Here is a 13409-nt window from a genome sequence, read left to right on the forward strand (position 1 = left end):
CCATGTGTCCCAGCACAACCCTTTGCCATGGAATGTGGCAAAGTACATTGGTGGTTTCAGGGCCTTAAAATGGAAATGAGCTGAAAACAGAGAGGCGGGAGACTTAAAGGCTGCTAAAATATGCCCAGCAGGGAATGGTCTCCCATCTCCCTCAGGAAACTCCAGGGATCAAATGGGCTACTGTGGGGCCTCTAGAGAGACGTGGGAACTTCTGCAGAGTTTCAGCAGGAAAGATTGAAGTACAGCCTGGGCAAATGAGCAGGAGGATGGTTCCTCACAGAATATGGAAACTTACTTTCAAAGGTCCTGAGCCCTTTACGACTACCCTGAAGTCCAAATTGGGCAGGAATTCTGACAATCATACCAAAACCAGAATTTGCTGAGCCAAATGCAGTCTTGCTTCACACCAAATACAGTCTTGCTTCAGAAAAAATATTTAACCCTCCCATCCAGTCCATCCCCCGCCTTTAAACTTCACAGAAGACTGTTTTAATTTAATTAATTCTAATATTCCTCTGACATTTTATTCTGTTGCAAAGCAAGTTCTGTTGCATGCTCCAAAGGGAGCAAAAATAAAGACCTTTCTCTAAATTGTAAATGTCTGCTTGTGCTGCTTTTGCCTCAGGGTTATTAATTGTTTTTTTCCAGTAACGTGATTTTAACTTCTAATAGAGAATGGTGAATGAATCCAATTAAATTAGTGTCTACATGCACCAGATTCTGGAAAGTAGAATTTGGTTCAGGAAAAATAGGTGTTTATAGGCACAGAAGTGTTAAGTTTATTCACTGCCTGAATAAAATATTGCAGCTGATAACTTGCTTGTTTTCATCAGAGTTTCAGCTAAGAGCTAATAAATGGTAAAGAACCTTATTTCCTTTCAAAAGAATGATAGCAGGTTATGAATAATTTTGCAGTTGACACAATTTTTCTCTTTAACTGTTATCTTTGTTAAATATATTTTCTGCCTAGACAGTTAAAACATTCTCTGTGATGAAATGTTGTAAGCATCCACCTAATTCAAGTTACAACAAATTAAAAACTTTTGATTTCTTAAGAGTGATTCATGAAAATATCTTCTTTCTTTTTCATAAAGTGTTAAGTGTCATTGCACAGAACTAAAAATAAGATTTAAAAAACGTGACCTGGAAAAGTGGCAACTGGCCTCAGTTAGGGCAAAAGCTTTATTTTAATAGCTTTTGGCATGTGCCTGCTTTCCTAAACCAACCAGCCTTCCTCTAACTTTAATACTGAAGTTCGTGTACACAGACTTATTGTCAAATATTGATATGCTTTTAGGGATTTGTGAGGCAAACAGGGAAATAGAGCCTCGCAACAAAAGATTTGTATTCTCCTGGCTGGAAGGAGCTGCCGAAAAATGTGGTGTCCCAGACATGGCATTGCTCAGACTGTGGAAAAGGAGGTCACCAGCAGATGAGCATGTCCTGCTGAGCCTCAACCAGACTCAAATGTCCTGTACTCAACCACACAGCTCATTAAAGAATTCCTCTCTTCCACTAGATCATTCCTCAGACATTGTCCCCCACCTGGAACCAGACACTGCTTTTCAACAGCATTGTGCTCCATGGTGACAAAGAGGAGATCGCCCAGTTCCCACCGGAGATTGTCATCGAGCTCTATGATGATGATGCAGTGGTAAACTCAGAACTCTTCTCACTAAAAACCTGGCCTTTTACATCCTACTGCAAGCATGAAAGCAAAGCTGAATCACTGAATAGGCTTTAAATGGATCACCTTGCTGAATAGAGCTCAGTGATACTGTGGTTTGCAGTTTAACATCTGAGAACAGCCCTGAGAGTCACTACATGGCCTTGCAAAGATGTGGCCTTTTCTTTTCCCTGAGTGAATCTTGTTCCCAAAGACCATCTTACAGAAATCAGAAGCATCTTGCCCCCAGGTCCCTTGAACACTGCTGTAAATATTGAATCTAAGTCTGGGTCAAGACCATGCATACTCTGATGCAGTCTCACTGACTAAATACAGACCTCAGAAATTTTGAATACACCGAAGAGCTAATAAGTACATCAGCTCTTCCTCTTCATAGCTGCCTTGCATCTTACCTTGGACTTTCCTTCAGAAGGTTTTTTTTTCATAAATACTAAGCTCTGCTTCATCTCGGCTCCTATAACCATTGTGAAATCCAAATGCATTTCACCCCTGTATTCTTTATTTAGGGTAAGGCAGAATATATTGGGTCTACAGTGGCTGCCCCTGTGGTGAGATTTGCTCATCAAAGCTATGAACCACCAAAACTTTGTTACCACCCAGTGCACTGTGGAAGTCTTTCAGGAGGAGACCTTCTTGCCACATTTGAGCTTCTGGAGGTAAATATGACTTTCTCGCCAATTACTCTTTTGCACCCTGGGGCTCACAAAAGCTGTCATGGCATCAAGATCCATGACCATCTTGAATTAATAGGAACTATGAGCCACTGGGCCTCATAGCCCCCATGCAAATCCTGTCACCCCTTCCACCTTGTCAGGGGCCACTGGCCACACACACCACTGCCAGTTCCTCACAGGTTGTAAGCCTCCTTTGCCTGTCACTTGCTTTGCCCTAAACTCTGAAAAACTGTGAAAATCCCACTGCCATTGCAATGACCTGCTGTTTGGAGTAGCACATGGCCCTGACTACCAGCCTTGAGGCTCCCGATACTGCTTTTACTCTTAGGAAAATGAAGTGGTGAATAATAAGGATAGGATAAGGGAGGCTGAGTTTTTAGATACCCCTACTACATCAAAAGAAACATTACATGGTTTCCAGCTGCAAGACAAAAGGAAAATTTCATCCTGGTAGATGCAGGACTGAGGTCTATCATGCTGGTATTTTAGGCAATTTCACTGAAATTTTCAGAGCCATCGGTTAAAGGTAACTTCCATCTGCTGAAAATCTATAACAATTTATTCTGAAATTTGAAATGGGAAAAATGTGGAATGTCATAACATGTTTTATGGATAAAACCGGCTTTTAATCATGATAGCTATTTATGTCTTTGGTGAAAGCCAGAAATATAACACCACGTGGAATATTTCCTCCTTATGGTGGCATCACAGCAGAGAGTGAGAGCTTCAGACAAAGTTCATTACACAAGTTCATTACTCCTGTTGAGTCACAAGGTGCAGAAAGATCCTCTTGCATTTTAAACTCCTTCTCAGAGAGGAGCTTGAGTGTGGTTGGGTCCAGTCTTAGTCCCACATTGTCAGTGATTTAAGTCTAAGGAATAATAGAGGTGTGAGTGAACCTTTCTGGGATTTCACTTTGCAGTCAATGAGAGAGTTATATATTATATTTTTTTTTACTAACTTTTGGGATAAAGAAGAACACCATTTAGGGGATATATTCAAATATACTCCTAAGAATTCTCTAGAAAGTTGACAACTTCATTTCATGAAAGGAAATGAAATCTTGCAATTTCAGTGAGTACCCATTTGGCAAGGTTTGGTCCATTTTCCTGTGCTTCATGTCATCCCATCATCTTACTTTTTGCACTTTGTTTCATAATTTTCTCTCTTCCCCCCCCCCCCCCCCCCCCAACAAGCATTTAATTTCATCAGTTTCTTCTCTTCTCTCTCGTTTCACTTTGTTCCCTCATTTCAGGATTCCAGTGAGTATGATGTTGGCCTATTTTGGTTCTTTTCAGTGCACCTCCTTTCATCCCAATCCATTTTGTTGTGTTCACTACCTTTCCAAATTTCCTTTATTTTTTTCAGTTCAGATTTTATTCTATCTCCTTTTCATAGGGTTTGTTACACTTTGTTCTCTGATTTCAAGATCTCATTTCTTTTCTTGAAATGAAACTTCCTGGCCTCAAAGCATTCCAAGAGCTGATGTGCTGTTGTTTTTTTCCAGCATCAGGAGATTCCTGATGGTGCTCTGGTTGAGGAAGGAAACAAAAACTCTCTCATCCCTGATTTATTCTCATTCTGACCCCATAACTTTTCCTATGACATACCATTCTCAATAACTCTGATCTGCAGGTACTGCTTGGTTCAGCTGCAGAGTGTTGTGAAGAAGTGAATGCTCCTTTCTCCTTTCAAAATGAATGCTGTGTCTTGCTGAAGGGATAAAAATTAATCTTACAATGAAGCATCCTGGCATTCAGAGAAAGAGTACACTGAAAAAATACAGACTAATGGATACTGAAAGTCTTGATTTTGCTCAGAATGAGCTCAGAGTTTATTAATTTTTTTAATCAAAAAAGCAAAATCTATTTGTAAACCTTCATGTGGGTATTTCATTCTACTGTCATGTGAATAGTAGATAATTTTTCACCTCTTGTTCTCTGTAGTTATCAAATTAATTGCTTTGGATTTTTACTGATAAAATGTAGATTACATGTGCATCTGAATTATTGCTGGTAATTATGTGAATAATTGCTGGTAGTTATGTGAATACTTACCTCTGCTGCAGGTGCTGTTCTAGATATTATGTTTTCCACCCATCTCTTCCTCCACCTACAAGGTACCAAGGAACACATCCTTTCTCCCTTATAGTAATTAGACTCCCACACAGCTGTACATAGACAGATAGCCTGGTTAAATGTAGCAGAAGAGTTCAACTTCACCCTTTGAGAGCTGTATCTCACCTGCTTCACCTCTCAGTAGTGACAAGTTAGCTTAGGAACACTGCTGCACTCCAGAAGTTGTGCTTCTTTTCCCAGAAGATGCCTACTCAGTACTCCTTAGGTACCATGCTTCAAGTGAAAGGTGAGAAGAACTCTGCCTGTAGGTTGTTCCCTGCTGCCACAGCCTGAGCTTCTGACAGGACTCATCATCATCATCATGTGCTGGCTTCCGTTGTTTTATGGAGGAATTTTCGAAATCAGGCCAGGCTTCAGATCTGTCCTGTTATGGAATGAGAAGGTCATAAATACACACTTAAAAATAAAGAAGGTGTTGGAAAATGAAGCCAACAAGCTTTGTCACAGAAGGCGCACCAAAGCACAGCAAGAGGCAGAGATGGTCATGCCTCAGAGCTGCTCTGGAGTGTGCTCCCCTCTAACCCAGCTGGAACAGGGCACTCATGTACATCAAATATGCTCCTGAACATGGGGCATGTGCAAGCATATACAAAGCACAGAAGTGCCACAAGAGTTTAGTGGCTGCACAGAGAAGACTCAGCCCTAAGGTTGGAGAGGTGGTTTGGAAGTTCTCAGGTGGTGAGAGCGTGCAATAATGCAGGAGCACTATTCCATAGCAGTTGGAGAATATTGTCTCTCCAGCAAATGTGTGTTTTTGCTGATGGGTACTGTCTGTTCACCAGCTCTTTTTAACTAGAATCACATCTAGAGTCGTCCTGTGGAAGTCTTCTAAGCAGTTTTGCTCAGGATTTTTGTTAAACAGAATTACCATGCTTCCCATTTTTAGTAAGTAGAATTACCATGCTTCAGTACATACATGTCTTTAGGGTAAACTGTGTCCTACTAGGAACAGGAGCCCTTTTTTCAGAAAGGCACATAAACCCATGTTTTTCTGCCATGTGTTTTAGCATCACAGCATGAGAGACAACATTTCAAGTCACATTCCTTTCACAGCACAACTGTTCTGCTCTGCAGCTTGTCTTATAAAATTGATTGAATAGGTGTGTTCTATGTGCCATTATCAACAGATACTTCCAGTACTGATTTTATTAGTCCAAAAACTGCCTGAGTTACAACTGTTTCATTTTTCAGATTCCTGAGTCAGATCCAGACAGACTTCCCCCACTAGATCCACCAGATATTGGCCAGATTTACCCAGTCCCAGCTAACATACGGCCTGTTTTAAGAAAATACAGAGTGGAGGTGAGTTACTTTGACTATTTCCTTTTCCTAACCTCATCTCCTTTTTTACTTTTGCTGAGCTGCACCAGTAACTGATGATTTTACAATCTTGATCAATATGATTCACATGGAAATAGCATATGAGGTCATGCAAGGCTGTGCTTCCACTGAGGGAACAGTGGGGCTGTGTCTCAATCCGGACCTGCTGGGACTTCTGCTGTGGCAGAGCATGGCTGTTGGATCCACTCTGTGCAGCCAAGGAAGTGTCCACAGGAGATGGAGAGCTTCCCCTTGCAAATGGCATCACTGAGCTGAAGTTTGGCATCAGCTATCTGTCTCACAGGCTTTTTCTGGGTCCCTGACCTCAGCCAAACGACGCCTTCTGCATGTACAAATGTCTACACCTTCCCTGCCCTTCTCTCTTGTACAATTTGTGCCCAAAGTAGCCTTATATTAGAAAGCTGGGAAAAGTGGCAGCTTTCCCTATCACTGCAGTGCCTGATGCTGCCCAGCCTCACTGTTCCCTGCTGCTCATTCTGCAGCCTTCACACCACCTGCTCATCAGCCCATGTGCCCATGCCAGGCCAGGGTTTCTGAGGCTCAGAGTGTTTCTCTGTTTCTCTCTGCACACCACAGGTCCTGTTCTGGGGGGTTCGAGAGCTGAAGAAGGTCCAGCTCCTCTCGGTAGATCGGCCCCAGGTTCTCATCGAGTGTGCAGGGAAAGGAGTCAAATCCTCTGTCATACAGAGCTACAAGAAAAATCCCAATTTCACTGGCCTTGCAGACTGGTTTGAAGTGGTGTGTACAGCATGCTGCTCCTTGCCTGTCTGTTCTCTGGTCAGACAAGGTGTTAATTACCATTATCTTCCTTTCTTGTCAAATGACTTGTTCTGTGTCTTGGTTAAATAGTAAGGGATGTCAGTTCTTGTGCAAAAGCTACTGATTTGAAAATGCTTTAAAAGACTTCTGCTACAAGCATATGATAAAAGAAGATGACATTTTTCATGTTAAGTCCCAAGTAGATAAGAAAATGTGTTGCAATTAGATTTTTACTGATAGGTTGGAACATGTGGGCAGCTAACAGAAACATATTTCGTATTTTTCATACTCCTATCCAGTTTTGCTGGGTAGTGTTCAATTTCCTTTGTTTCTTTCCATTCTTACAACTTTCCTTTGTGTGTTACTGCGCTATTAAGGGGGCTGATTATTTCTTTCAAGCTCAGGACCTTCTTACATTGTCACACCTGCTTCTATGAACTGCAAAGTATTCTATCACCTGTTGGTTGGGTTATGAGAGCTGCACTTTCAGAATCAGTCACCAGCAGAATAAAACTGCCTGTTCAATCTGCTCTTGAGAAAAGTATATCAAAACTATAACATGGGTACTGAGTACAGTTCCTACAGTATTTTTAGCTCCTATTGTACTGTCCTAAGAGCTGTTTTCCTCTTGGTAGTTCCTTCTATAAAGCATGTAACAACACAGGGTCCACATCTTGTTGTTGGGCAAACTGAGGCAGATAGGGCAGATAGCCTTCAACAAAGCAGCAGTGGAATGAGGACTCACAACTTCCAACACTGCATTTCATCCTTCTGAACACTCCTGATTCTCCCACTTTATTCTAACTTCAATATGAGGTGCTTCAATATGAGAACATGGGATTCATCCCAGTAGCATGGTCTGTACAGTCCACTCTGTACTTTAAATAACAGAGCTTTCTCTAGATTTTGCAGAAAACCAAAATCATATTGCCTATGCTGAATGCATTTTGCATTATGAATATATTCATTGCTAAGGGGGAGAAGGGAGGCAGGGAAGGAGGGAAGAGAAGAAGCCTTATTGCTGTGCACAAGAAATATTTTATACATGATCTACATTCTCTAGCAATTCTCTCATGCTGCTGTCTGTCCCCCGCGCCAGGAGCTGCCTGAAAATGAGCTCTTGCATCCACCACTAAGCATCTGTGTGGTTGACTGGAGAGCATTTGGGAGGAGTACTCTTGTTGGAACACACACCATCAATTGTCTTAAGCAATTCCTATGTAAAACCCCATTAGGTCTTCAAGCTGCACCTAACAGAGCAGACACTGCAGAAACTGAGGAAGGTAAGTGTTCAATTCTGACCCCAAATAAAAGGACAAAGGACCTTCTTAGAGGTTTACACTTAGAAGTGTGTTTTATTGAGTTGAGCGTAGGATCAAACCCTTAATCACATTATTATTTGATGATCATCAAATGCAATGACAGTATTTCTGCAAAATTTTACCTAACTTGCAAAGTTTCAATTTCAGCTTCCCCTGAATCATCCCAGCCTGCTGAGCTATCCCAAGAAGAAGTATTTCTAGCTGATGACATCTACGCTGAGGTGGAGCAGGGTAAATGGACAGTGGCAGAGCCAGAGCCATCCCTCACAGCACTTCCTGCCCCTGAGCCAGAGCACTCTGCCCCTGGGCCACAGAAAGAGAAGAAACAGAAGGTGGGCACAGCTGAAGTTACCAGCTAACTCCCTCCTGCAGGCTTGCAGACTTCAGCCCTTCCTTAAGAAGTGGCAACCTGTTGATCCCAGGTTTAGAGATTTTGGGTATTAATGTTGACACCCACACTGTCATACTGACCCTCAAAAGTAATTAACAATGCAGCTTTGGCCCCACAGAATTTCCTTACTTCCACTGGTAGATTCTTAAAATTCTTGCAGATTCAAGTGGGAGAAGCCAATTTGTATCTGGATGTTTGCATCCCTTGAAATATCATTATTCATTATCTGTTTGATTATTATCTATTTATTGTCTGTTTATTTATTATCTATTTATTATCATTATTTGCCTGTTATATGGGTTACTCCTGTGGTAATGTCTTCAATGTTTAAAGTCATGGCATAGTCAATAGAAAATACAGAGATGGCTTTAATAATATGATGATCATAATGAAGTGTCTTGGAATAAAAGACAGAGACAGGAATTCATATTGCATTTTATTTAACTCTTAGAGGCTGAAATTTTCTGTGTATACAGCTGTTCATGCTTAATGTCATGAGTCAGGTGATTAGTTTTGATCAGTTCTAGTGCTTTTGCCATCATTTGGTAGGAGATTAAAAAATCCATCAGACGGTCAACAAAGAGGAGGAAAAGAACCATTGCAGATGAATCGGCTGAAAATGTTATTGACTGGTGGTCAAAATACTATGCTTCTGTGCTCAAAATGCAAAAGGTGAGTCACCCAGCATGCCCAAAATTCTCACAGATGAGCAGTGTTGTAAAAGTAGATTTACTGCTGAATGATTCCTTTTTGGTATTACACTCATAATGAGGATTTTGTCCATCCTGTTTTTCTCTTGAAAGGCAAAAGGAATTTTTTCCAGTGAAGGAAAACCTGAAGACAGTAAGTAAATAATTTGCATTTTTCTAATATTTTGCACCAATACTGTCTCTAGTGTCACTTCTCTGCCATTTTGCTGGCAACAATTAATGTCTGGTAACAGAATACTGTTGGTGTATTGGGCTCTTTCTTCCACAGCTGATCAGATGATGGGTAGGTTAAAACTTCACAGTCAGCGTTGGCTTAACATGAATTTCCTGTCATTCAAATAAATTGTAAATTCTCTTCTGATCATTTTTGTTGCAAAATTTCACCTCTGATGAAAAGCATTACACATATAAGACATCTCTGACATTAAATAAGTATCTCTAAATATTTAGTGCTGTTAAACACACAGGAACTACTGGAAAAAAATGAAAGTAAAGTGAACCCAAAATCCAGATTTCAGCCAAAGAACTGAACCATCTCAGTGTAACTTTTGAGGGCTCACTCTCTTTTTGTTGGGAAATTGCATCAGTGTTTGGAATCTGACTTTAGTCTGATGTACTCCTCCCATGTCTCATACTTCCAGGTTTTCATCAGGTGAAATACACCCTATTTTGGGATATCTTTAAGCAGAGAAGAACTTGGGTCATCCTGATATCTGAAGTAGCTGTCAGCCTAAACAACAGCTTTCAGTTTTAAATAAATCTTAATTTTTATGTGAAAGCTGATAAAATCTGTTTATTTGTATTGGGGAGGAGTCAGAGAAGGGGGAAAAGGATGGTCTGGGAGGTGCCCATCAGGGAGGGGGCCATGCAGGACACCATCACACTTGGTCCAGCAAGATCTTTATGGAGACTGGCAGCCACAGAAATCGTACATTGCCACCTCTCCGCCTGGGAGGATCAGTGGTGAAAGAGAGGATCCCTATGTCTGCCAGTAGAGGAATAAATAGAGAAAGAGCAAGAAGGACTCTTTAAAAAACGTATTTTGCATCCTTTATGTGCTTTGCTTACTAAAACATCCATGATGTCATTAAATTTCTGCAGATAAGCAGACTTCTGACCACATAGCACTGATCATAGAGGATGAGCCAGACAAAAAGAAGAAGGATAAGACATTGAAAAGGATACAGAAGGAAACTCCAAACCTAGCAACACTGCAGGTAAGAGAAAAGTAAGGCTGAGTTAAGGCTGTTGCTCACTGTCTCTCCAAAGTTTGACATCAGAGCTGAGTTTGGCAAACCCTCCTTACATATATTTCAGACACTTTAAAATGAATAAACACACTAAATTATAGTGATAATGCCCTTCAGCACAAGGGACACAGAGGAGACCACAGTGTGGCCCACTTGGTCTTAGACATAGAATTTATTGGTGTAGACAAACCCAGAGAAACTTCAGTGAAATTCAGTTTTGTTGTTTGCATGCAAAATACTACAGTTGGAAATCCCAAATTTCATGTTAGAAATATTGCAGCCTAATAAGATTGTCTTAAAAAAGAGGTGGAAAGCATTACTGTGATGGCTAGTGCACCCTTCCTGATGGGAAATAATACTCAGCTCACATTAGACTTGGTTGGGTAATGATAGAAGGAATTCAAAGAAAACTATACGGGCTGTGCAAAATGTCTGGAGAGATGAGAGGTTTGAAAAGATTAGGACAGTTTGGATTAGATTGTGGCTGAATAAATAGGAATTTGAAATTGCCGTTTCCATTTTTAAGAGATTCCAGTAGTATAGGCCCTTCTATTTCATGCTTGATAAATTACTGGAGGAGAGTATTGAAAAAACATGTTCTTTGAAAAATTATTTGGTCTTTTGAGCTCTGCTAAAAGCTCTGTCCCCACAGCACTTTATTATTGTCTGCTTTGCTCTCAAATTTTATCACATTAACACAATAGAATGGGTCAAGTCAACAAAGGCACAATGGAGCAAAGAAACAGAAGCAAAGAGCAGCACATCCACAATTTTCCACCCACACTAGTGGCTACAAATGTTTATTTTGGCCCCTCCAGATTCACTTTCACCGGTTGCATTAATGTGTCATTTCAGTAGCTGGGGAAAGCCTTTGGTTGAGGACAAAATTGGTCCTGTTTTAAGCACGGGATTAACTTTTTTCCTCAAGGACTTTTGCAAAACCTTGGTCTTTATTAAAGTCTGCATTTTGGGTCAAAATTAATTTCTGTTCATTCTTTAATAAAAAAGTTGCTATAAATATATTCACTGCACCACAAAATGTTAGCATTCTTCTATTTTCAAAGATTTATGAAGGAGACTTGGAGAGTGAATTTAATAACTTTGAGGACTGGGTGAAAACTTTCCAGCTCTTAAGAGGAAAATCTAATGATGAAGTTCATGCTGATGCTGAAGACAGAATAATAGGAAAATTTAAGGTAAGACTTAATGTCAATTAAATGGGTAATAATTTAGAGATTTTAGGTTTTAATACATATTTCAGGTATGCCAAGGATGAAAGAAATAAGTATTGCTAGTCTGTTGTAAATATAATTAGTTTTATTATTTCTATTTCTTATTTGCCTTTCCCGTTATCTGATAGAAAAAAACATCATCCAGCACCAAGTGTTCACTTCTGTTTTGAAATAAGGAATCACAAGGAATTTGAAATTACAGAAGGGGAAAAGGAGATATTATGTAGTCCAGATTTCATTAAAGCAGCTTTGTTTCTACACCATCAGTTACAGAACCTTACATGTAATTTTGTGTAATTGAAGTGTAGGCCCTCACAGCTGCAGCCTCATCCAGGGCTCCATCAGGCAATCTGAAAAGTTCAAAGCCTGAGTAAAGTTATTAGGATGTGTTTGTAGTTTAAAGGAACTGATGAAACTCATTGATACCTCAATTAGCTTGCAATGCAGATTTCTGTCCAAATGACTTGTTAGTTGCTTTCAGGCAGTGTGAGCTACTCCACAACATGAGTCAATATTGATCCACATGAGCTGCAAAAATACAGTTGGATTCCTCTCACACTCTTATGAAACTTACTCAATGGAATTATTAACTTGCCAATATACAGCTGTGGTCAAAATATTATTTTTAACATGTTAATGGTAAGAAAACTGGATCTTGAACACCTACAGGTATTAGTTTAAAATAGTCAATAGGCACAGAGGTACTCCTTGTAAATATCTAGATATGATAGTATTGTAGAGAACAGACATCTTAGAAGGTGATGTTTATTGCAAGGCAGTTTGGGTTCCCTGTAAGGGTTACCACAAAATAAATTGCATGAGTGATGTTTTTTTCATTCAAAGGTCTCGTTTTTTATTGCACTTGATCTGTTTTCAAGGGAGATAAAAGTCAATGTATTTCCAGGGCTCCTTCTGCATTTACCCAAGTCCTGAGGATGGCAGCTTGCTGGATGGAGGGCAGCCCCGCATCCTGCAAGGGATCCCCCCAAACCACCCTGTCAAAGTGCTCATCAGGGTTTATATCGTGGCAGTAAGTAGACAGATGTTCTTTTAACCTTGAAGTAATTTGGATTTTTCTTTTCAACTCAGTTTACTTAAAGTGTCTTTGCAGTGAAGCTTCTGAAAATTCTCATCCGTGGGGTTTGGGCTTTTTTCTGGTCATGTTTCAGACAACGTTTCATACTGTAAAAATGTGTGCTCAGAGTTGAAAATGTTGTATATGTATTCCTCACAAGAAATCTGGAGATTTCTGCAACACTGGAGAATCACTCTACTTGTTGAAATTAAAAGCTCTGGATAGATAACTAGCATAGTATAAATAACCTGTTCCATCCACAATACAAAAATGCAGCCAGTTTTAATGAACAGAGTTGTTAAAAATGACACACATTTAAACTAAACCTCAGTAAGGGAGATATGGAAGTGTATTTTTGAGGGGCTGTGAATAGCATATATTCACATGTAGAACTTTCAGACTACATGTGAATAAATTTGCGAGATAATAATAAGGGAGAAATACAGAGCACAAGATGAGAGAGAATGATGTGAGAGGTAAAATAGGTAGAAGAAACTGGTGTTTCAGAGAAACAAGAAAGCTGCAGATAATCTAAGACAGAAGGGTGGCATGCAGAGGGACTGTGACAACAAGACATAAAGAGATAGTTTTACTTCCTGAGTTAATATAAAGACATAGAGATCTTTTCCAACCATATCAATTCTGTGATTCTATAAAGAGATGGTTTGCACTGTTCAAGGATCTGGAACAATATTTGTGGGTAAATCTTTCCTGAATCCTACCTGCACATGTGCACCCAGCTTCTTCCTTAGCATTGCCTCTCCTGCTCAGCTTTTTCTGTCTTAGTGATGGGACAACATTTCCAGCTTTGCAAACTCTCCAGATCATCT

General features: G+C 40.1%; 1 protein-coding gene across 1 annotated transcript in view; it reads left to right on the forward strand.

Moving 5' to 3' along the window:
- Window positions 1-13409, forward strand: part of FER1L6 (fer-1 like family member 6) — a 66194-nt gene that overhangs the window by 35907 nt on the left and 16878 nt on the right. Inside the window, exons 21-31 of the mRNA XM_041407571.1 lie at window positions 1520-1654; window positions 2194-2343; window positions 5691-5801; window positions 6417-6578; window positions 7699-7882; window positions 8069-8253; window positions 8862-8984; window positions 9116-9155; window positions 10124-10239; window positions 11337-11468; window positions 12409-12534. Of these exons, the coding sequence (XP_041263505.1) occupies window positions 1520-1654; window positions 2194-2343; window positions 5691-5801; window positions 6417-6578; window positions 7699-7882; window positions 8069-8253; window positions 8862-8984; window positions 9116-9155; window positions 10124-10239; window positions 11337-11468; window positions 12409-12534 (1464 nt within the window). The remainder of the gene's footprint in view (window positions 1-1519; window positions 1655-2193; window positions 2344-5690; window positions 5802-6416; window positions 6579-7698; window positions 7883-8068; window positions 8254-8861; window positions 8985-9115; window positions 9156-10123; window positions 10240-11336; window positions 11469-12408; window positions 12535-13409) is intronic.

This window comes from Onychostruthus taczanowskii, unplaced genomic scaffold, assembly GCF_017590055.1.
Source record: "Onychostruthus taczanowskii isolate IOZ18803 unplaced genomic scaffold, ASM1759005v1 scaffold27, whole genome shotgun sequence".
Lineage (NCBI taxonomy): Eukaryota > Metazoa > Chordata > Aves > Passeriformes > Passeridae > Onychostruthus > Onychostruthus taczanowskii.